General features: G+C 47.1%; 1 protein-coding gene across 3 annotated transcripts in view; it reads left to right on the top strand.

Annotated features, from left to right (window-relative positions):
* The first annotated feature begins 13,798 nt into the window (after positions 1 to 13,798).
* The window catches only part of RTTN (rotatin), a 91,483-nt gene continuing 84,665 nt past the window's right edge, over positions 13,799 to 20,616 (top strand). For all 3 annotated transcript variants that reach the window (XM_045850265.1, XM_045850266.1, XM_045850264.1), the window contains exons 1-7: positions 13,799 to 14,059; positions 14,273 to 14,460; positions 15,291 to 15,468; positions 16,587 to 16,676; positions 17,788 to 17,878; positions 19,011 to 19,125; positions 20,045 to 20,195. In XM_045850265.1, the coding sequence (XP_045706221.1) occupies positions 14,029 to 14,059; positions 14,273 to 14,460; positions 15,291 to 15,468; positions 16,587 to 16,676; positions 17,788 to 17,878; positions 19,011 to 19,125; positions 20,045 to 20,195 (844 nt within the window). In that variant the 5' untranslated portion in view covers positions 13,799 to 14,028. The remainder of the gene's footprint in view (positions 14,060 to 14,272; positions 14,461 to 15,290; positions 15,469 to 16,586; positions 16,677 to 17,787; positions 17,879 to 19,010; positions 19,126 to 20,044; positions 20,196 to 20,616) is intronic.

Raw genomic sequence — 20,616 nt, 5'->3', positions numbered from 1 at the left:
TGAAAAGAAAAGAGTCAACATCACTTCCCCGGCACAGACGGATGGGAAGGTCCGGAGGTGTTGGGCTCCCCAGCCCCCGTGTGGCAGAGCTGGACCTCAAATTCAAATCTTTGATTTTGTAGCCTGTTCTTCTAAGGGGATGGGCTTTAGACACCCCAGCAATGTTTCCATAAGCTGACTATGTGGGTTTCTGTCCTAAATCTGTGAGTGGTTGGCAGGGAAGGAAGTGAGAGAACTTTCGCAACGCTCATACCCACTTCCCATAGGTAGAGTTTCAGTCTGAGAGCACAAAAACTACCTTAGAGTCTTGAAAAATACCCTGGAGGGCTTAGCTGCACCGTCAGGAAAGGGCGTTGTAGCAGACATGGGCAATTTTCTTCATCTTCTGTCTTGGTGATTGATTTTCACCTTGACCTAGAGCTGACTTCAATTTAAAAAGTAACGACAGGCGTGGGACCTGGAGGTGTGGAATCAGAACGTTGTCCCGTGGGAAGGAAACGGGACGTCTTCGTTTCACGTCATGCGTGCGAGAGGGAGGTGCTAAATCAGTGAAGATAACCGCACACACTCCCCCTCTGCGGTGAAGTGCCGTGGAGAGACGACCCCAGTGTGGAGTACCCGTGGGCCGGCCTTTGGGAATCGCCCACGGGGACGAGGAAGGTGGGACCCGGTGTCTAGTCTCAGCCCCACGACCTTGGGGAGTGACCTTGCTGGGTCTCGGGTTTTCTGGTGAAGCAGAGAAGGCATTGGATTAGGTAACTTCCGAAGTCTTTGGTTCTAGAAGCCGAGGTTCTTCCACTCTCTCCGGGGTCTGCGGCAGCCTGCCTGCTCCCCCTGCCTGGTGCTGCCTGCCGCCAGGCGCTCGTCACCTTTCAGCCCGCCACTCATTCGACGGGTTGTACTCATTTCTGCACGAGCTCCCTGACTAGTAGTTGAAGGGCACGTCTCTGGGGTGGGTGGATAGTGGAGAGATGGTTGGGAGTGGTGCTTTCTCAGGCCAACAACTCTTCATTGCACAAGTTACTGATTAGTAATTGCAGAACTGAAGATTGCATACAAAGGCAAATGCCCATGAGGGTTCAAGCCTAAATCCTAGATTTTACTGGACTCTACGTGCCTAAGGACTTAGTCCTTTCTAAGTATATAAGGACTGTTATTTAAAATGTGTAAAGTAGTTAAAATCTAGATATGTGTCTTTTAAAAAATATTTTCACAAATGAAACCATTATTATTAAAAGTATATTCTTTACGACAATAGTATGTCTTGCTATCGTAAGCAATTCTTGCATATTCTTATATCACCACACTTTTAAAATTGTCATTCTTTTAGTTAATAGACATACAAAATTAAAGAATGTCATTGTTGATATTAATACTATTAGCTTGAAAAGGTTTTTTTCATCTTCACCTGAGGACATTTTCCCATTGTTTTTAGAGAGAGAGGGAGAGAGGAAAGCGTGCATCGATTGGTTATCTCCCGTATTCACTCAGACTAGGGGTCACACCCTCCTGGACCAGAAACAGAACCCGAAATCCAGGTATGTGCCTTGAACGGGAATCAAACCTGCAACCTTTCGGTTATGCGATGACACACCAACCAACTGAGTCACACCTGCCAGGGTGAAAACATTTTATAATAAGGAGAGTATACAGTAAACAGCTCTTTGTGGCCAATCCTATGTTTGGCTTCAATAATATGTTACAGAGTTGCTTCAATTAAGCCAGGAAAGATGTTACCTCAATGAGTATTGGGCTTTTTCCCAACTCCGTGGTCTCATTTAAATAGTATAATATCTGCTTCTCCCTGCCCATGCTGTGTTATAACAAGTCATACAAAGTATGTTGAGCTTCATTAACATTGCACATTTCTGATTAATTATTAAAACTTCAATATAGTCTTGAATTTCTATTGATATTCAAAAACAATCCAAGCTGTCTATCTGTGATGAATGATGCTGGTGTATTTCCCCTATAGTCAAACTGAGCTTTGCTCTGCAGAAACCGCTGTCCATAGCCAGGACCATAACGTACCTGGCACGGAACTCATTTTGAACCGTAGTTGACATATTTCAATTGGACAACGGGATCGAGGAGAGAATTTACAGCCAAATTGGTACTCCATGGGATAAAGGTAAAACTTCACCCAGTGGAGAATGACCCTTGATGGCTTTGTTGGAAATGGGGACAGTTACTACGGGTTTAATGCCATTATATCCTGGCAGGAATCACGGAATAAACCCCTCTGAAATCCTGGAAGCAATGTGGGTTATAAATGAAATATTCGGGAGGATAAAATGTTGACCACTAGCTGATCAATCATACTTTAGAATAGCATCCCCATCCAAGTGAGGAAAGGTGTTCGACTCCTTTTGAGATCTACTCTTCGGCGGCAGCTAGAATCGAGTGCCCATTTACCACACAGAGAGCTGAAAGCTGGCCCTGGTGGCCTCCATCCACACGCAGCTGTGATGGCCGTGATGAATCACACCCGTGTTTCAGAGCTAATGACACGTAACAAACCCTGCGATGTGAGCGTCTTCGTTGGGTCTGTGAGCCTCTCCGTTCGGTGAGCTTCAGGGTCAAACTTGTCTATTTCTACAGGAAGGGCAGTTGGGATTCTGTCTTGGGTTGCACTGTATCTACAGATCAACTCGGGAGTACTGGCACTTTAACAGCAGCAGGTCTTCCGACCTCGGAGACAGGATGCCTTTCCATTTGCTGAGGTCTTCAAAATGTTTTCAGTGACATTTTGAAATTTTCAGTGTACCTGGGTTACATTTATTTTGTTAAATTTATTCCTAAGTATTTTTTATTTTATTGTAAATAATACATGACTAATGGAATATTATGCAACCGTTAAACACAATTTAAAAATTGTAGTATAATAACAGAAGTTATTATTGGAAATAAAGTATAGTAACATCAGAAGATGATCTTTACTTAGGTGAAAAAAATAATAACAAATCATATGCATTGTAAACTGTGACTCATACCCAAAATTAGCCAAGAAATCTGTATATAAAATTTTTAAAGTGAAAGTCAATGTAATTTTCCTCTTTCACTTTTTTGTGATTCCAAACACGCCTTTAATGACAATGATTACTTTTATAGTGCAAACTCCAAATATACAATTTTTAAAATTCTAATAATCTTGAATTATTTAGGTTGTTAAAATAACCAGACTAGATTAATTGCAATACATTTTTGAGAGTTTATTGCATGTTTATTCTTCTGATTCTAAAAATGAAATTGCTACACTTGCTGACAAATCGACACCAGCTAATCACATGAGATATTTCCCCAATTTCCCATGCTAAGCTGCATGAGTAACATCCATTTACATGATGTTTAGATACAAACTGTATCTACATACTATTTATTGGATTTCTCTTGCCACATAGATTTTTTTTTGTTTCAATTGTATCTACATACTACTCATTGGACTTTTTTTGCCACATAGATTTTTTTTGGGTTTCTTTTGTATTCCTCATTAAAATGTATTCACATTAAACATTATTATAATCCTTAGATAGCTCAATAGTCAGTATATGGTTTTAAAAAAATGCTGTCAACAGAAACCTGTACATGTGACATTATAGGAAAATCATTTTTATTTTTTTATTTATTTTTTTAAAGAAGTTAGTTATCTTTTTTAAAAAAATATTTTATTTATTTATTTTTTTAGAGAGGGAAGGGAGAGAGAGAGAGAGAGAGAGAGAGAGAGAGAGAGAGAAACATCAATGTGCGGTTGCTGGGGGTTATGGCCTGCAACCCAGGAATGTACCCTGGCTGGGACTCGAACCTGCGACACTTTGGTTCCCAGCCCGCTCTCAGTCCACTGAGCTACGCCAGCCAGGGCTCATCTTTATTTTTCACGGAGTGAATCACCCAAGTTCTGGCTGTGGGGCACAGGGGTCCTCGTCAGACAGTCCCCCCACCCCCCCCAGGCGATGGCTCAGGCCTGCTGACTGTTCACGGACACCAGGAATCGCAAACCAGGATCTCCTGCGCACCAGTCGCGCCCGCCCCCTGTCGCCTGGAAGAGGCAGATGCAAAGTCACGTGCAGGAAAGTGACTCATCGCCGGGGTCTCCCACGTGCCTGCCCTGCCTCTCGCCCTGGCCAGCGAGTCCCCTGAGCTGCCCCTGGCGGTTCTGCTGAGTCAGTGGCGGCAGAATCAGCCCCGGCTGCTGATGCTGCTTCTTGCTGGAGACGCTGTGCCCCGTCATTGAATTAGATGACAGTGCTCATCTGCTAATGTAACTAACACCTCTTTCCAGCCTTGTGCCGCTTGGCACGACGTTCTTGAGACTCACTGGGCAAGGGCGCCGTGCGGGGCAGTGGGCCCTGGTTCACTGCGCCCCGCTACCAGACTCCACTCTTCTGCTCTCTGCTGTCCGGCGGTGTCCTGCCAAACCTGTTGTCCACGTGTGCTCATTAAGACCCATTGCCTGCAAGCACCTGCTGTCCCGAGAAAGGATCGCATTTCCGACACGTAGCCCGTGGCTCCAGCCGAGCAGAGGGCTCGGGTGTCTCCCGCAGTGCGTCCTCAGCCCGCCTGCCGGGTCTTTGTGGTCCCGGCGCTGAGGCCGAGTTTCTCCTCCCGCTTTTGTCCCGGGAAGGTCCCGCTCCGCACAGCGCTCTCCATCCCCTCGCTCTGAGGCCAGGCCGGACCGCGCCGTGCCCAGCCCTGCGTCTAGATGGTGCCCCGATAGGAGGACCATTGTTCCAGTTCCTGCCTCCACCTCAGGGGAGTCATTCAGGCCGAAGGACATCCACAGCGTTACAGCCGGGCCCTCCCCCTCCTGTCGTCGCTGCTGCCAAACCCTGTGCCCTCTCTGCGCTTCCGCCCTGGTCAGCCTCGTCTCACCCTCCCCGCAGGGCTCCCCCTGGGTGGGGAAAGGCTGGGGCAGCAACGTTGGGGCGGGGGGTGGTGGTGCACAATCTGTTCCTTTGTTCCAAGGACAGCTAGTTCCAGCAGCGCCCTTCCAAACGGAAGCATGCCCGCGAGGGAAAGTCACCTGAAACTCCCAAGTACCTTCGTGGGAAAGGGAAGCGGAATCTACCCTGGCTCACTCAGTCGCCTGGGCCTGGGAGGGGCCTGCCTTCCCATCTCAGTTTGCACGTGGGACCAAGGCCAGAGGCTACTGGGTCCGTTTCTGTCCTTTTCTGCAGGTTGATATGATGTGTGGGGACAATCTCATGAATGCCACAAAAGTGCACATGCGCAGGTGAAAAAGAGAAGTATAACAAGCTAGGCACCCATGCACACTCTTGAGGTCCATAGTCACTGGGCTAACACACACAAAAAATAAACCAGCAAACAAACAAACAAACTACGACCACAGTCTCTACATTCATTTGGAAGTCTGACATTGTGTGGCCCTAACCTCCCATCCGGGTCCTTGACCTGCCCCCAGCGCCTCAGATACTGCACTCGGGGTCATGTCGTGTTTGTCCTTTGCTTGTCCTGACGTCGTCATCGAGCCTCATCCCCATTGTTGCACGTGTTGCCGTCTCATTCCTGTTCAAGGGCTCAATGATATTTCCTTGTCTGTATCAGCCACATGTTGCGTATTCCTCCACAGTGGACACTCGAGTTGTCCCTACATGTTGGCTGTCATGAATAACGCTGCTGTACACATTTGTGTGCAAGTTTTTGTGAGTACACACACGCTTTCATGGGGGGAGGGTATGTACCTAGAAGTGGAACTGCTGTGTCATACAGTAACTCTACATTTCACTTTTTGAGGAACTGTCGACTATCTTCCAAAACAGTAGCAACCCTTGACAGTTTGGTGCATAATGGTTTAATTTCTCCACCTCCTCGCCAAAACTTATTCTCTGACCTTCTTAAAAATTTTTTTTTATCCTCACCTGAGGACATTTTTTCCATTGCTTTTAGAGAGAGGAAGAGATAGAGAGAAACGTCCACGTGAGAGAGAAACATTGATTGGTTGCCTCCCACGCGCACCCCAACTGGGGATTGAACCTGCAGCCTTGTGGTTATGGGATCACGCTCCAATCAACTGAGCCGCTAGTCTCTGACTTCAAAAGTTCCACTTACTTTTTTTAACTGAGGGGACATTCACATCACATAAAATTAAAAATGTTAAGTGTACAATTCAGTGAAAAATAGAAACACATGTCTGTACACAACTCATAAGAATATATACTTTGCAAGACCTGATTTTTAATGTGGCAGCGTCTGCAGCTTCTCAGTTTGCTATGGATTTTCTTTGCTAATAATATTGTCTTTTTTTATAAGTACACAGTTCAGCAGCATTTAGTAAATTCATAGTGTTGTGCAACTGTCATCTTTATCCAGGTCCAAAACATTTCCATCACCTCTGTAGGATTTTGCACCAGTTTATCAGTCACTCCCCATTGCCTATCCCACCAGCCCCTAACAACCAACAACCTGCTTTCTGGCTCTCTGCATCTGCCTGCTTTGGGTATTTCACACTGGACTGAATTGTTCTAACTACCCTCTCCCCCAAATTCATATGCGTCACTCCGAATGTGACTGTATTTGGAGAGAGTTCCTTTAAGGAAGTAAGTAAGGATAAATGAGGTAAAAAAGGTGGGGCCCTAATCCAATAGGATTGTGTCACCCGGGAGCTTCTCTCTGATCCACATTTTCCAGCACCTTGATCTTGGACTTCTCGCCTCCGGAACTGTGCAAAAACAAATGTCTGTTATTTACTCCACCCAGCCCGGGGCACTTTGTTACGGCAGCCCCAGCAGACTGATACGTAGATGCTTGGAATCGTACAATATGTGCTTCAGGACTTGCTTCTTTTCCGTAACATAATGTTTTCAAAGGCCATGCGTGTTGTAGCAGGCATCACTGCTTTGTTCGTTGTGAAGGCTGAATGAATACTATTCCAGTGTATGGGTACACTACGTTTTGTTTATCCATTCCTCCCCTGGGGACACCTGGGTTGCTCCCACCTTTGGCTCCTGTGAACAGTGCTGCTGTGAACACTTACGTGTCTGAATACACATTTTCTGTTCTTTGGGATATATATCTAGGATATATATTTAGGAATTGCTGAGTCATATGTTAATCCTATGTTTTCCTTTTTGAGGAACTTCTGACATGTTTTCTATAGAGACCACACCAATTTATACTCCCAATGGCTTCCCAGTTTTCTCTGTGAAGTAATCACCCCTACTTTTGATCATAGCCATCCTGGCAGTATCTCATTCCGGTTTTTTTGATTTGCATTGCCTTGATGACTAATGATGTGTAGACTCTCGTTGTGCATTTATTGGGCATTTATGCATCTTCCTTGAAGAAATGTCTATTTCAGATCCTTTGCACATTTTTAATTGAATTATTTGTTGTTTTATTGTTGAGTTGTGAAAGTTCTTTACATATGCTAGATAACAGACTCCTACCAGTCATATGATTTACAAATGTTTTCTCCCATTCTCACATTGACTTTCTACCTTCTTCATAGTCTCCTTAGAGGCACAAGTGTCTGAAATTTGGATAATGTCCAATTAAATTTTTTGGCCGTGGTTTTGCTTTCACATGTAAGAAGCCATAGCCTGTTCACACTCATGAGGATTCAGGCCTAAGTCTGATTTGGAGGTTTTATAGTAACAGCTCTTGCATTTAGGCCTTTGATCCATTTTGAGTTTTTTTTTTTTTTTAAATATGGTGTGAGGTATGGATCCAAATTCATTCTTTTGCATGTAAATATCCAGTTGTCCCGTTTGCTGGAAAGACTATTCTTTTCTCATTGAATTGTCTTGGCACACTGATGGGTCATCGAGTCACCACCAAGAGGAGTGACTATTTTTGGACTTTCAATTCTATCCCATTGACATAGGTGTCTGTCTTTATCCCAGTACCAGACAGCCTGGAATATTGTAGCCTTGTAGTACATTTTGAAATTGGGAAGTGTAGATCTTTCAATTTTGTTCTGTTTTAAGATTGTTCTGGCCAGTCTGGTTCCTTTGATTTCCATGTGAATACAAGTCAATGATGTCTATTTTATTTCTAGATGGATAAGCTTGTCAATGTTTTCTGCAAAGGCAGCTGGGTATTTGATAGGGATTGCTTTGCATCTGTAATTCAGTTTGGGAGTACTGCCCTCTTAATAACACCAAATCTTCCAATCCATGGCACGAATACCTATTTATTTAGGTCTTTGATTCCATTCAATGGTATTTTGCAGTTTTCAGTGTAGAAGTATTACATTTATTGTGTTCAATTTATTCCTAAGGGTTTTATTCTTTTCAATGTTAGTATAAATGAAATTGCTTTTCTCATTTTTTGGATTGTTTATTGCTAGTATATAAAACATAGAATTGATTTTATATATTAATTTTCTATATTCCAAACTTGCTAAAGTCTTTGCTTTGCTCTAATAATTTCTTTGTGGATTCCTTAGGATTTTCTGCACCTAAGGTCACCTTGACTGCCAATAGAAATAGATTTACTCTTTCTTTGGGTGCCTTTTATTTCTTTTTCTTGTCCAACTGCCCTGAATAAAACTTCCGGGACAATGTGAAGCAGAGATGGTGATGGCAGACAATGTCGGCCTCTCTGCACCTACAACGGAGACCCCTATTTGTTAAACTGTGCAGAGAAAGTGGAGTTCAAATCCGTGTTGCCTTGCCATTTGAAGTGGAACAAAAATATACCTTGTTTCAACCCTTCCACTTTAAAATGGTGTGAAATATTTATTAACTTTCTATTTTAGTGTTGGGAAGATGAATTAGAATTTGACAGTGCCCTTAAAAATTAAATATCATATAAATTTATAAGATGAAGTTATGGGGCATGAGTCGGAAAATTCATAAGTGGGGGATGAGACCTCGGGTCTCGACCATTTTTCCTCCTTAGAGATCAGAATTATCACAAAATCATGGTGTTTACCTTTAAACAAGAGGCTGGTGTCCTGGTGACTTTCTTGGAAAACAGACAGACTGTCTGCCTGCCCTGGGGGACCGTGAGTACCTTCCACACACCGATTGCATCAGACACCTCTGTTTGGGAATTCTGCTTGCTTGTTCTTTTTTTTTCTCTTTTCTTTTTTAAACATTGTTCTCAAAAATAAATTAGTAACCCAATTAATGTAAAAGTAACTTTTGTGTTAATTGTAAAAGGATAGCACCTTGGGCCAATAATTTCTTCCCTTTGAAAAACAAGGAAAAATGGGTCAGAACTTTTCTTCCCTCCCTCCTTCCCTCCCTCCCTTCCTCCTCTCCCTCCCTCTCTCCCTTTCTTTCTTTCTTTCTTTTCTTTCTTCCTTCCTTTCTTTTTCTTTCTTTCTTTCTCCCTCTTTCTTTCTTTCTTTCTTTCTTTCTTTCTTTCTTTCTTTCTTTCTTTCCCTTCTTTCTCTTTCTCTCTCTCCCTCCCTCCCTCCCTCTCTCTCTTTCTCTCTTTCTTTCCCTCCCTCCCTCCCTCCCTCTCTCTCTCTCTCTCTCTCTTTCTTTCTTTCTCTTTTAAAGGTTGCCCAAATATGGCTGCACAAATGGCTGTAAGGTTGTGGACGCCTCCACCATCAAAGCACCCCCCACCCAAGGGCGAAGCTCTTTCTGGGCCCCGGGATCCCTGCGATGGAGGAAGAACTCCTACCTTGTGGTTCCACTTGCAGGCAGCACTAGGATGTGCTTTGCCATTGCAGTTGATTCCCAGAAAGAGGAGTATTTTAGCCCACTGGGGCTGCTATACCAAAATACCACAGACGGGTGAACTACAAACAACAGACAGCTGTTGACAGGCTGGAAAGCCCAAACCCAGATGCCAGCAGACTCAGCGACTAGAGACAACCCACTTCCTGGTGTGTAGATGGCTTTTTTCCCCCTTAAATCCATTTATGAGGGTTCCACCCTTATCACCTAACCCCAACGGTCCTGCCTCTAATACTACCACAGTGGGGGGGGGTTGTGGATTTTAACATGGATTTTGCGGTGACACAAATAGGCAGTCGCCCAGCAACGAGGCAACCTCAAGTCTGACAGCTTCTGCAACAACTGTTTCTTATAGTAACTACCTGTTAGGGAGGTCTCGGGTAAGTGCTTTCTCTAAGTCATCTCCTGTGTCCTAAAACAGTTGTATGAGGAGGTACTGTTATTAGTCCCAACTTCTATGTGCAGAAACTGAGGTTTAGAGGTTATAGAGGCATCAGGTTCCCCCACTCCTCCTGCCCAGGACCCTCGATTCTTTGCCCCCATTTTCTGTTAATACCTCTCTTTCCTCAATGGAAGTCTTCTGGCCAACTCCCTGTAATTCTGTGACAGTTATAATATCCTCCCCTCCTGCTCAGACTGAGAATGAGCAATGCAGGATCAGGAAATCTCATCACGATGTTTCACATGGGGATTTTTTTTTTTCATGGATTTGATACACAGGCGTTGAGAGAGAAGCTTTCTTTTTCTTCCAGGCTCATTACAGGGAAGGATGGAAGTGTGGACCACAATCTCCTCTTTCCCCATCGTTTGGTAGAATCCTGCCAGCGATCCCAGAGAGTGAGACAGAAACCCTGAAAGAAGCAAGCCCAGAGATGGAGAGGAAAATATTGACCGTTTTCGGAGTCTCTGAGGCCAGATCCTTTCCTAGAGTGAGATGAGAAGCAACTTGTTTTTGCTTACGTTTCCAACTGAGAGTGCTGCCGTTTGCAGCGAGAAAGCCAAGCTTGCCCACTACTGTGAGGTGAAGGGGGCTGCGAAGCCGGTTGGAAACCCGGGCCTGTCTGGCCCGGAGCCTGCGCTCTGTGCGGCTCTTTGTTTCCCGACGGGGCCGCGAGCCAGACATGTGAAGTTAGTCCAGGGACGGGAATAAGGGGTCTGAAATGCACATGCTGACAACTAAAAGAACTACTGTCCATGACCCCGAGGATTAAAATTCATGTCTGCTCTGGGAGGAAGAGCAAAAATGCATGTCTTTTCCAGGAGAAAATAAAGCATTTATTTTTCTCTTAGAATAAATCACCATGGATGGTAATATGAGTTCTTAGGAGAGTAACTGAGTGTTTCCGGTGACTCTGGGTACAGATAACTTCATCTAATCCGAGTGATCTGACCCAGCAGACTGCGGTGGCCATGACTGCCGGTGGTTCCCATGCCTGACTAAGAGGTGGAAGAGCCACTGAGAATTAAGTGGGGCTCGGTAATGACCTCACTGTGACCACGAGGCCACGTGTTGCTGCCTGGCTTGTGATGACAGCAAACCTCAGACTATGGCGTCTCTACCCTTCACATCTGTTCAATCCATATATGTATCGCCAGTGGAATGACTATCATTTTCCATCATATAAAAGTCAACAGGATTTATTGTAAGATAGCATTTAAGCAAATGGAACAAAAGCTATTATAAATACAAGTAGAAAGTTACAAAGTTACATACACCTACAGTTCTCCATACACCCACACAAATATATATGTTGCCCATTTTTTTTCAAATTCTTCAGGATCACTTAAAATATTTGACTTTGAAGTTCAAAATTACAAAATGCCCAGTTGCTGATTGGGATGTACTATAAATTAATAATGAATGTATATGCAAGAAAGGCTTGACAATTAAAAAACAACCCTCCTAAATAGATCCTAGGTGGAACAGAAAGTATCAAAATAGCACTTACAGCATGGTTGTGAATAACAATAGAACATTATAAATCTAAATTCACAATGTGTTGTTTAAAGCTTTTTTTAGATGCAGATTCATGGACTTCAAATTTTCTATAACTGAATTAAAAAGAATGAAAATAAAGCAATGAAACCTTTAGCTCAAGAAGTTACAAAAGAAACAGAAAAACAAGCTTAACAAAAGAATGATCAAGTAACTGATGATAAATAAAAATATAGTGAATACATTAGAATATATGTGTGTGATTTCTAACAGTAGAATCAACAAATTAAATGTTGATTCTTCGAGGAAAATTTGGTAAGTAATATTTAGTCTAATAGGAAAATTATAGTTTCTTTGTTTTGAATGTAGTAAGCAGGACCTAAGGAGTCTGTGTAATTCAAAGCAACATATGATCAACAATGACAATACACCTGGCTGGTGTGGCTCAGTGGATTGAGCGCAGGCCTGCGAACCCAAGGGTCACCAGTCAGGGTATACACCTGGATTGCTGGCCACATCCGGGGGCGCGCGAAAAGCAAACACACATTGATGTTCTCTTTCTCCCTTTCTTCCCCTCTGTTTAAAAATAAATATTTAAAAAATAAAAGCAACATAAATAAGACCACTTCCTAGTTTGACTCCATTTTACTTGCAAGTTGCTTAATTTTTCTCCCACAGTATTACCACCCCTTACCCTCTGACACCCCCAATTCCCAGTTTCTTTTCATCTTGGAGATATCATTGAGAAGGTATTTCTGTTATTCCTGTGTTCTGTCATGTCAAATCCACAACTCAAACCTTCGTGCCCGGAAAACGACAGGAACTTCTCGGTGGTGTAACTGCCTCCGTGTTTTCCACTTCTTGGTCCATTTGACACCCTAGGGTGGAAGCAGGCCCCAACTGTTACAATTTTGGCTAGGCAGGCTTAGGTATGGGCTAGTGGAGTCTCGATTAAATACCCACACCTCTCTTTCCTCCCACTCTGACTTCTGCAGCAGCTATAAGCCAAGGGCTTGGGAGGCTGGGAGGTGCAGGCCCCTTTCTGCCCATGAAGAGGTGGCGGTGGGGTAGAAAATAACCGGCACACTAGCAGCCCCTTGCCCCTCTCTCTTCAGTCCAGAGGTAATTTGGCCACCTAGAATCTCTCCTTTCCCCTTTCTTTGATAGACTCCCTCGGAATCCTTGCTGTTCCATGTAGAGTTTTCTCCCCGAGGCAACCCCTTACTCCACTCCTTTGCCTGGCAAATAGACTCCTCCTTACCTACCTTTCAAGATTCGATTATAGGTCCACCTTCTCTACACGTGCAGAGACAGAAAGATTCTCCGAATATTTATTACAAAGGAAATTAAGGTCAGGTTCTTAATCCACCACTTACCACTCCCTGTGACCTTGGGTGAGGCACTTCTTCGATTCCTTTGATTTTAAGTCCCTCCCTGACCCCGTCCCGGCCCCCCCACAACAGTTTTGGTTCCCCCCCTGCCCCCCCCGCCCCCTCCAACGTAAGAACGGAAATAGCTGCCTTGGCATTCCTTATCAGGCGAGATTGAAAAGGCTCAGTGAGAGGAAATGTTCTCTAAAATGCAAAGCATTTAAAAAAGCAATTGTAAAATTTAATTTACAAATTAAATTTTGTCATTGTTGTTGTCCCATTGCTTTAAAATGTTCCCTTATTTGTTTAGATCTACCACAGTGCAAAACTCAATCGGTGCAAATTCTAATTCAAACCTTTACGCCCCCTTTTTTTTCTGTCTGCACCCCCCTTTTTTTCTCTTCTGTTCCTTTATTCCCTTTCTCCCCTCTCTTTCCTTCTGTGGCTTGCTTGTTTATACCGATCTTATCCAAGACTCAGCTTGACTTTGCTGGTTACGTTTCACAGTTAGTGAGTGGTTAAGTCATTTTGTAACGTGGTTGGAGGAAAACAAAACAAAACAAAACTCTGCACTATGACTTGTGGAGTTCTGGGCTCTGTACATTCAGATCGGCAGGATCTTGAACGAATCACCGCAGAGCGAGGATGCGTGGCGGAGCCGGGCTTCCGCCCGCAGCGCGCGCTCAGACGCGGGAACCCCAAGCAGGCGGGCGCGGTGGCGGGCCCGGAATCCCGGGAAAGGACTACGGCGGGGCCGATACTACAACTCCCGACGTGCACGGCGGCCAAAGCGGGTTCCACCTCTGCTCGCCTCCTCAATCTTTCCGGTTCCTGCCGCAGAGACGGCTGTCTAGGAACTGCGTGATGGTAATCGCAGAAAAGCCGTAAGCGTCTCCAGGCGCGCGGGGGCCGGGAACAGCCCACGGAATGCCTCTCACAGCTCGGGTGGTTCGCCCCGGCGCGGCGGAACCTGCAGTCACACTGCCCGGGTTTCCGGGGGGACCGTCTTCGTGGCCGGACGCTGTGGCGCGGCAGTTTAATTCTCCGGTGGCTGCGGATTGAGCGGGACGGGATGGTGTTGACCGGGCTCATCAGGAAACTGGGTAACAGTCTGAGCTGCCCCTCGCTGAATTTGCCCGCCCCCGGCGTGGCCACTCGTTGAGAATGGCCGTGTCGTTTCTTTCTGATCCTGACTCTGTCCTCCCGACTCCCGCTGACCCCGGTCCTCGGCACCGCGTACTCACGGTCTCCGGGCAGGTTCTGGGTGGGCGACTCCGGGGAGTCGGGCACGGCTAAGAGCGGCGTGTCCTGCGCAGGTCACCAGCTGGTCGAGATCCGGGAGCGCGCGCTCCGCACCATTCTCAGCAAGGTAGAGCTCAACCTGGTGGGCGGCGCGGACCTGGCGCAGGACCGGCTGCTGTTCGTGCACCTTCTGCAGTGGTTCAACTTCCCGTCGGTTCCCCTGCAAGCGGAGGTGCTCGGCCTGCTGAGCACGCTGGTCAAGGTACGATCACCCCGACACAGGGACCCAGGAGAGTGTCTTAGTCATTTTATCGGGGCATTGCTGGAAAAGTCAGTTTTACAAGTTTTTGAAAAACAACTTCTTCAAAAGACGTTGAACTTGAACTCATTTGGGTATATGTTCTAGTCTTTCTTTTCTCTGGTTTGTGATGTTAAACCTCACGTTGTCCACTGTGCTCTTAAGTGACCCAGATCTGAGTTCCGTTAGGTTCTGGTTTTTGCAAATCATCCAGGGAGGTTAATAGTTGTCACTCTGTTTTTCCTTGCGGTCTGTTATTTGCATGTTAAAAATTGGACGTGTCTGCGTGAAACAGGACACGTTTAAAGGTAATGTTATGGACCACAGTTAATTGCACAAGTGGGTTAAATTGTTTTTACCCATATCTGTTTTTTAGATTTATGTTTCTCACTGTATCTTGAGACTAGTTAGTAGGCAGGGTCAGATGTCAAGGTGCAAGTTTAACTTTTCAAAACTAAATCACTGTGCAGTTGTGGGTGATTATTATTTTGGCTGGTTGGGGGTAGGAGGCGATAGCGTGCATGTCAGTGGGCAGACGTATTCCCTCTGATAAATGAAAGTATGGGGATTGATGGTGTGCATTTCTGGTGTTTGCTCTGGGCTTTTCTCTCAGAGCTGTTATTAAACGCTTTATGTCTCTGTAAATCTGTGTCCTATTCATGGAAGTTCTTTACTTTTGGGTCTGTCAGGGCAAGACCTAGTTTTTAAAGAAGGAACGTCTGGTGTGTTAAAGTGCTGTAAGACAACGCCCGGAAACGTTGATATTGAATCTCATGGCCCTCCTCTTCCTTCAGTTTCCCGCAGCGGTCCAGCATTTGGTTGACCTCGGTGCAGTCGACTTCTTATCCAAACTTCGAGCTAATGTGGAGCCGAGTCTGCAGGCTGAAATCGACGGCATTCTGGACGGACTCTTCACCCTCCCTTCAGACGTCCCTGCACTGTGTTCTGCGTCTTACCAGACTGTTCAGACGGGTAACTCTCCGGAATCACTCTGATGCATTCGGTTAAAATATAAATGTGTTGGTTCTAGTGGTTAATTCTAAGGAAACGAACCTGAGATTAAAAAAAAAAATCCACCCCCAACATATTTTTCTTGCGTTGACCTACTTGAGCTTGACCTGTTGGCCCTTCTCTGCTGTTGTTCAGAGGAGGCCACATTTGTATTCATTGCTTTTTCGGTGAAGGGGCCTAAGAGATGCAGTGAGTTTCTCTTTGTGAGACCAGTTGGACAGATTGCTTCTTGAACAGTAACACACGTCTTCCTTGAGCACGCATTACCACGTGTCAGATGTAGTTCTCAGTGCTTTAGACCTGCATTTTTGGACCGTTCTTCAAGCAGCGTATTGATGTCTGCCCTAGCTCATGATTGTTTTTGTGGGGTTCAATCAAAATGATGGCGGATAAAGTCTACGGCTCTGTCTGAGCTGTAGCTAATAAAGTAGAATCTTAAATCGTGAATTTTCAAGCCAGTTCCTCACAGGTGAGGTGAGAGGTCTGGTCTAGGACTCTAATTTCTAGTTATCTGGGCTAAGAACCGCTGGTGTGAGCACTTCAAACAGAAAACTAGACAATTTAGTTTTAGCCCTTTTCTCATTCCTGATGTCTTTGTCTCTGTCCTGCTGAGCAAGTAATCATGTGTGATAGGATTGCGAAAGCATTGAAAAGTAGTGCTCAACTCCTCTGACTTGGACGACTTTTAACAGAAGATCCCGATGTGCATTGCTGCGACCAGGGGCTGGGTGGTTGGAGCGGGAGAGAGGAGAGAGGAGGGAGGAGGGCCCAGGAGCAGAGACCGACAGTCCTTGAATGGACACCTCCGAACGGATTCTCCTCGTCCACTGTGGATGCTTTCGTCCCAACAAATAATTTGCTAAACAGTGAGAGAGAAAGGGGAGAAAAGCCCCCGATACGAAATTGACTCAGCATTCACATTTTTTTCCTCATTCAGAGGAAAAAAGACTGGATTATTTTTCTAGTTTTTAAAATGATCCACAAATTCAAGAGAAAACATTCATTTTGAAAAGAGTCACTTTGATTTTTAGCAAATAATGAGCCAGTAATAACACATGCAGTAATATTTGTATTTTCAGAATTGCCACAACCACCGGAAACCTTCACAGGATATTTTCCTCAGGACAGAGGCCATGTCCAGCAGACGGAAGGGCCCCTGGGAGCCGTGGGTGAGTGTACGCGGGGGGTGGGGGGGGGGCGGGCAGGCCCCGCTCGCCGGGAGAGTCAGCAGCTGGTGTGCTTTCCTCCCTGCTGTGGAGGCGCCTTGTGGTCCAGCCTGGGTGTTCCAGTGCCAAGCCGAGTGTTTCAGCTTCCTCAGACCTGCCTGGGACGTGGAGTCTGGCTGGTGGAACTTTGTGACGTCCTGACTGCACTTGGGCAAGGACGCCGGCGGGTGGTACTGGCGGCGGCAGTACTCGGTGCGCCCGGATCGCCAGCCCCTCGTCGGGCTGGGCGCACCCCCGCGCATCTCATCTTCCTCCGCGGCTGCGCAGCGGGCCACCCGCCCAGCCACTCCGGCCGAGGACTCAGCATCACCTCTGTCTCTTCAAAGAGGCCTTCCTGAGGACCTGAGCCAGTGGTCACTTCTATGTTTAGTTTTCTTCCTAACACGTGTCCTGATCGGAAGTTACATATTTCTCCCTTGTTTTCGTCATGATGAGCTTGGTGATAGCAGCAAACACGGCTCATCCCCACGTGCAGAACGATGCCGAAAATGCGTTAGGCACTCAGAGCACGGAGCCCGGTGAGACGGACATTAGTGTCCCCGTTTTCCGATGAGGATGCTGAGGCCTGGAAAGGAGGAGACCTTTGTTCCCGGTGCCCCTGGTGGTTGGGAACGGTTAAGTAAAGATGCTCTGTGTACTTGACTGCCTGTGTCGTTGGAAAAATGTGTGTCTAAGGGCATATCAGCTGAGGCTGGGGATTCTGTTTAACTCAGAGTTCTGTTTGTATAATTATAGATCTGCAAATGCCAGGTCCTTTCATGTTAAATGGAAGCCCTGGGTTCTGGTCAGCCAGTAAATGGGGAATGTGATTGAAAGTGTCATTCGGTACGGGTTTGTGTTCAATGCTCTTCTTCTAATGACAGCACGTGAGTTCTGTTTAAATGTCAGAAGGAGAGCTCAGTTATTCGTCCTGCGAGGGAGAGGGTTTGCAGCCGACCTTGTTGGGTAGATTTTAGGTCGCTGTCTCTGTGACTCTGTTTGGGGAGTGACTTTAAAGGTGAGTGTGCCAACACTGTCTTCTCGGACGGCTTCAGCTCTGCTTTCCCCTTGCCAGTGACCCCGACTGCGAAGTGTGTGAAGTGGGCGACGTTCCCGTGGCTGCCCCTGACCACCACGGACAGACACGTTCTCTCCTCCAACGAGAGGTACGTGCCCTGCGGCGTCCCGGCGTGCTCGGGCGGTCGCCAGCCATTGCACCTGGCAGTCCCTCCGCTGCACGTTCAGCAGCTGATGGAGACATTAGGAGGCTGTGAATGGAGTCCCGGGAACGGGTGGATGGTTTCCAGTGTTTCAGAAAGCAAGCCTCGGGGCGGGTGGAAGCTGGCCGGAGCTCCTTGGTCATCTCTTACTGGCCAGGGTCTCTGACTGGCCATGGCCTAACCAAAGTGGAAAAACTGAGCACACGTGCAGTTTTCTTAGCAGGCAGTATATTTCAGAACACGTGCTTCGTGATAAGGGTGGGGACCAATGGTCTTACGTAGTGGATGTTAATTGGTCGTTACACCCCCAAGTAGGTAGCTGATTTATAGAAGGTTGGAGAATGTCTTAATGTCTAGTTTCATTTTTTTTGCTAGAACTTTAATTTCTGTAAATACTACAACAAATGAATCGTCTGTCTTTTTCAGGGAGGGGGGTGCAGAAAATCTGGAAAATAAAGACCAACTTCATAGCGTGAGGGCTAGAGACAGGAGGGTGCTGCTAAGTGGTCTTTGGTGATGCACTTTGGAGAGAGGCAGGGCGGATGTGACCCTTTAGTTCTGGGCCAGCCCCCCAGGGAGAGAGGTGAGGCGCTGGGGCCGGGCTGAGAGAAGGGGCGGGGGGGGGGCCTCCCGCACCCCTCGGAGGGCAGATGCAGTCTGAGAAGGTGAGGGGTGTCCCAGCTGGATTCACCTAGAATGGGGAAGGACAGGAAGGGGTCCGACTCCTAGAATTTAACTCTACGGGCACTGGTGTGAACCATTTCTTGGTTCACACGACAGATGTCTTTACAGTCTGTCCCCTTCCACCATACTGACCGCATGTTGTGGCACAGCGATAGTCCAGGCGCGAGGTCTAGAGGAGGGTCTGGTGGGGGACACACAGTGACCACGTGGTCCCCGTCTGACCGGGACAGTGCGGGGTGCTGGGGGGAGCCCCTGCCCAGGGTGGTCACTGCTCAGGGAGCAGATGCCTCGGCTGAGGCCTGAAGGGTGTGAGTAGAGTCACTCGCCACTGGGTTACCCAGAGTCTGGTACCAGTAAACTCTTTTTAAAGATAAATAACTGCTCTACTTTGTAGCTCTTTAAGAAGTAGTAACCACACTTTGATCTGGAACACCTGTGAACTACTGAAGGACGTTATCATGCAAGACTTTCCTGCTGAGATTTTCCTTCAGAGGCCGAAGATTGTTCAGGTGTGTATCCTCCTTCATTGTTCAGGCTTTGGAAATAGAGGCCTTTCTGCAATGAAATGAATTTTGCAACGTAGGTGTCCTTGGGAAGGAAATGTGCACTGGCATATGTAAACAATAGGGCATCTGGTTATTTCAACCCCCGAGTCTCTAACTTGTCTCAGTAGTGGCCGTCCTTCTAACAGGAGGAGGTCTCGTTTGACATGTGCAGTCCCCTGTGGCCACCCTGCGTTTGCCATGTGGGGGTCACCTGCAGTGATGACTAGACTTTGGAAACGGGGCGGGGGCAGCGGTAGCCCTCCGGAGCATTAAGAATAGCATCTCCCTCTCTGGTTGCGTGGTGTGTGTAAGCACAGTGCTGGCCGCCGTGGTAGCAGCAGAGGTGGGTTCTTTGCAGCCTGCTCTGTTGCTTGTACAGTGAAGGCGTCAGGTCCAGGGCCGGGGGTGGCGCGGGCCCGCAGTCTTGTGAGCTCTGGTGGTGCCGGGCACCCTCACTCTGCGGTCACAGGGCCGAAGACCGCTCCCGTGAATGCAGAGGCGAACGCATCCTGTGCCCACTGTCCAGTGATAGCAGAGGAAAAGCGGTTAATTACCAAAACGTGGCACAATAATTTAGCTTTTGAGACGCGGAAACCTTGACGCGGTTTTTAAACAGTGCCGTGAAACCTAACGTCCCCGCGATGGGGAGCAGTGCCTGTGTTCCCTCCGAAGGTGCTCAGACGACTGCTCTTCTCACATCCTCTCTGTTTTGACCTGTTTCCTTGCCTTACGCTGAATCACCTCTGCCCACTCCTGTTCCTTGTCTTGTAAATACCTGGCAACTTGCCTCCTTCGGTGCTTCCCTAACCGTCCTTCAGCCCCACGTCCTTTGAGGCCGATCGCCTGGGTCCGCGCTGGTGTTCACGGCTCCGCTTCCTTCCAGAGCCTCCTGTCCCTGCTGAAGCTGGCCTCCGGCGCGGGCGCCGCGCCCCGCCTGGCGCTGCAGGCGCTGTCCTGCCTGCAGCAGCTGTGCGCGTGTCTGCGGAGCCGGCTGCACTTCCACCGCGACCCGGGCTTCTTCTGCAGCAAACAAGGTATTTGCGGTCACGTGTTCCCCTCAGTCTGCAAGTGGCAGCGCTCGCTGCGTGTGAACCGTCAGGCAGACTCCCCGTTCCTCGGCGCAGTCCGACGACCGCCTTGGGCAGCAAGCTGCGTGTCAGAGCCACGCACGAGCCGGTGCGTTTTTACGAGAGACCTTTGCAAGGCGTGCCCCCTTTTCATCCGTGCAGAGGGTCGCTGGAAGCCGGGCACCGGGATTCTTGGTCCGGCTATTCGTGTGGGGCTTTGGGCATTTTTTGCAGTTACATGGTAATGCATGGTTTGGTTGAAAAATACTGGTTTTTATTTTATGGCAACTGTTTTTATGCAACTCGTGATGTCAACGTCAGAGTATTACATGATCCCAGTGCCTGACTTTTCATGGAAAAGCACCACCTACTGGACCAATAGAGGACG

Source organism: Phyllostomus hastatus, unplaced genomic scaffold, assembly GCF_019186645.2.
Source record: "Phyllostomus hastatus isolate PE091 unplaced genomic scaffold, TTU_PhHast_1.1 phas_contig_80, whole genome shotgun sequence".
Classification (NCBI taxonomy): Eukaryota; Metazoa; Chordata; class Mammalia; order Chiroptera; family Phyllostomidae; genus Phyllostomus; species Phyllostomus hastatus.
This window is presented reverse-complemented; position numbering and strand designations above follow the sequence as displayed.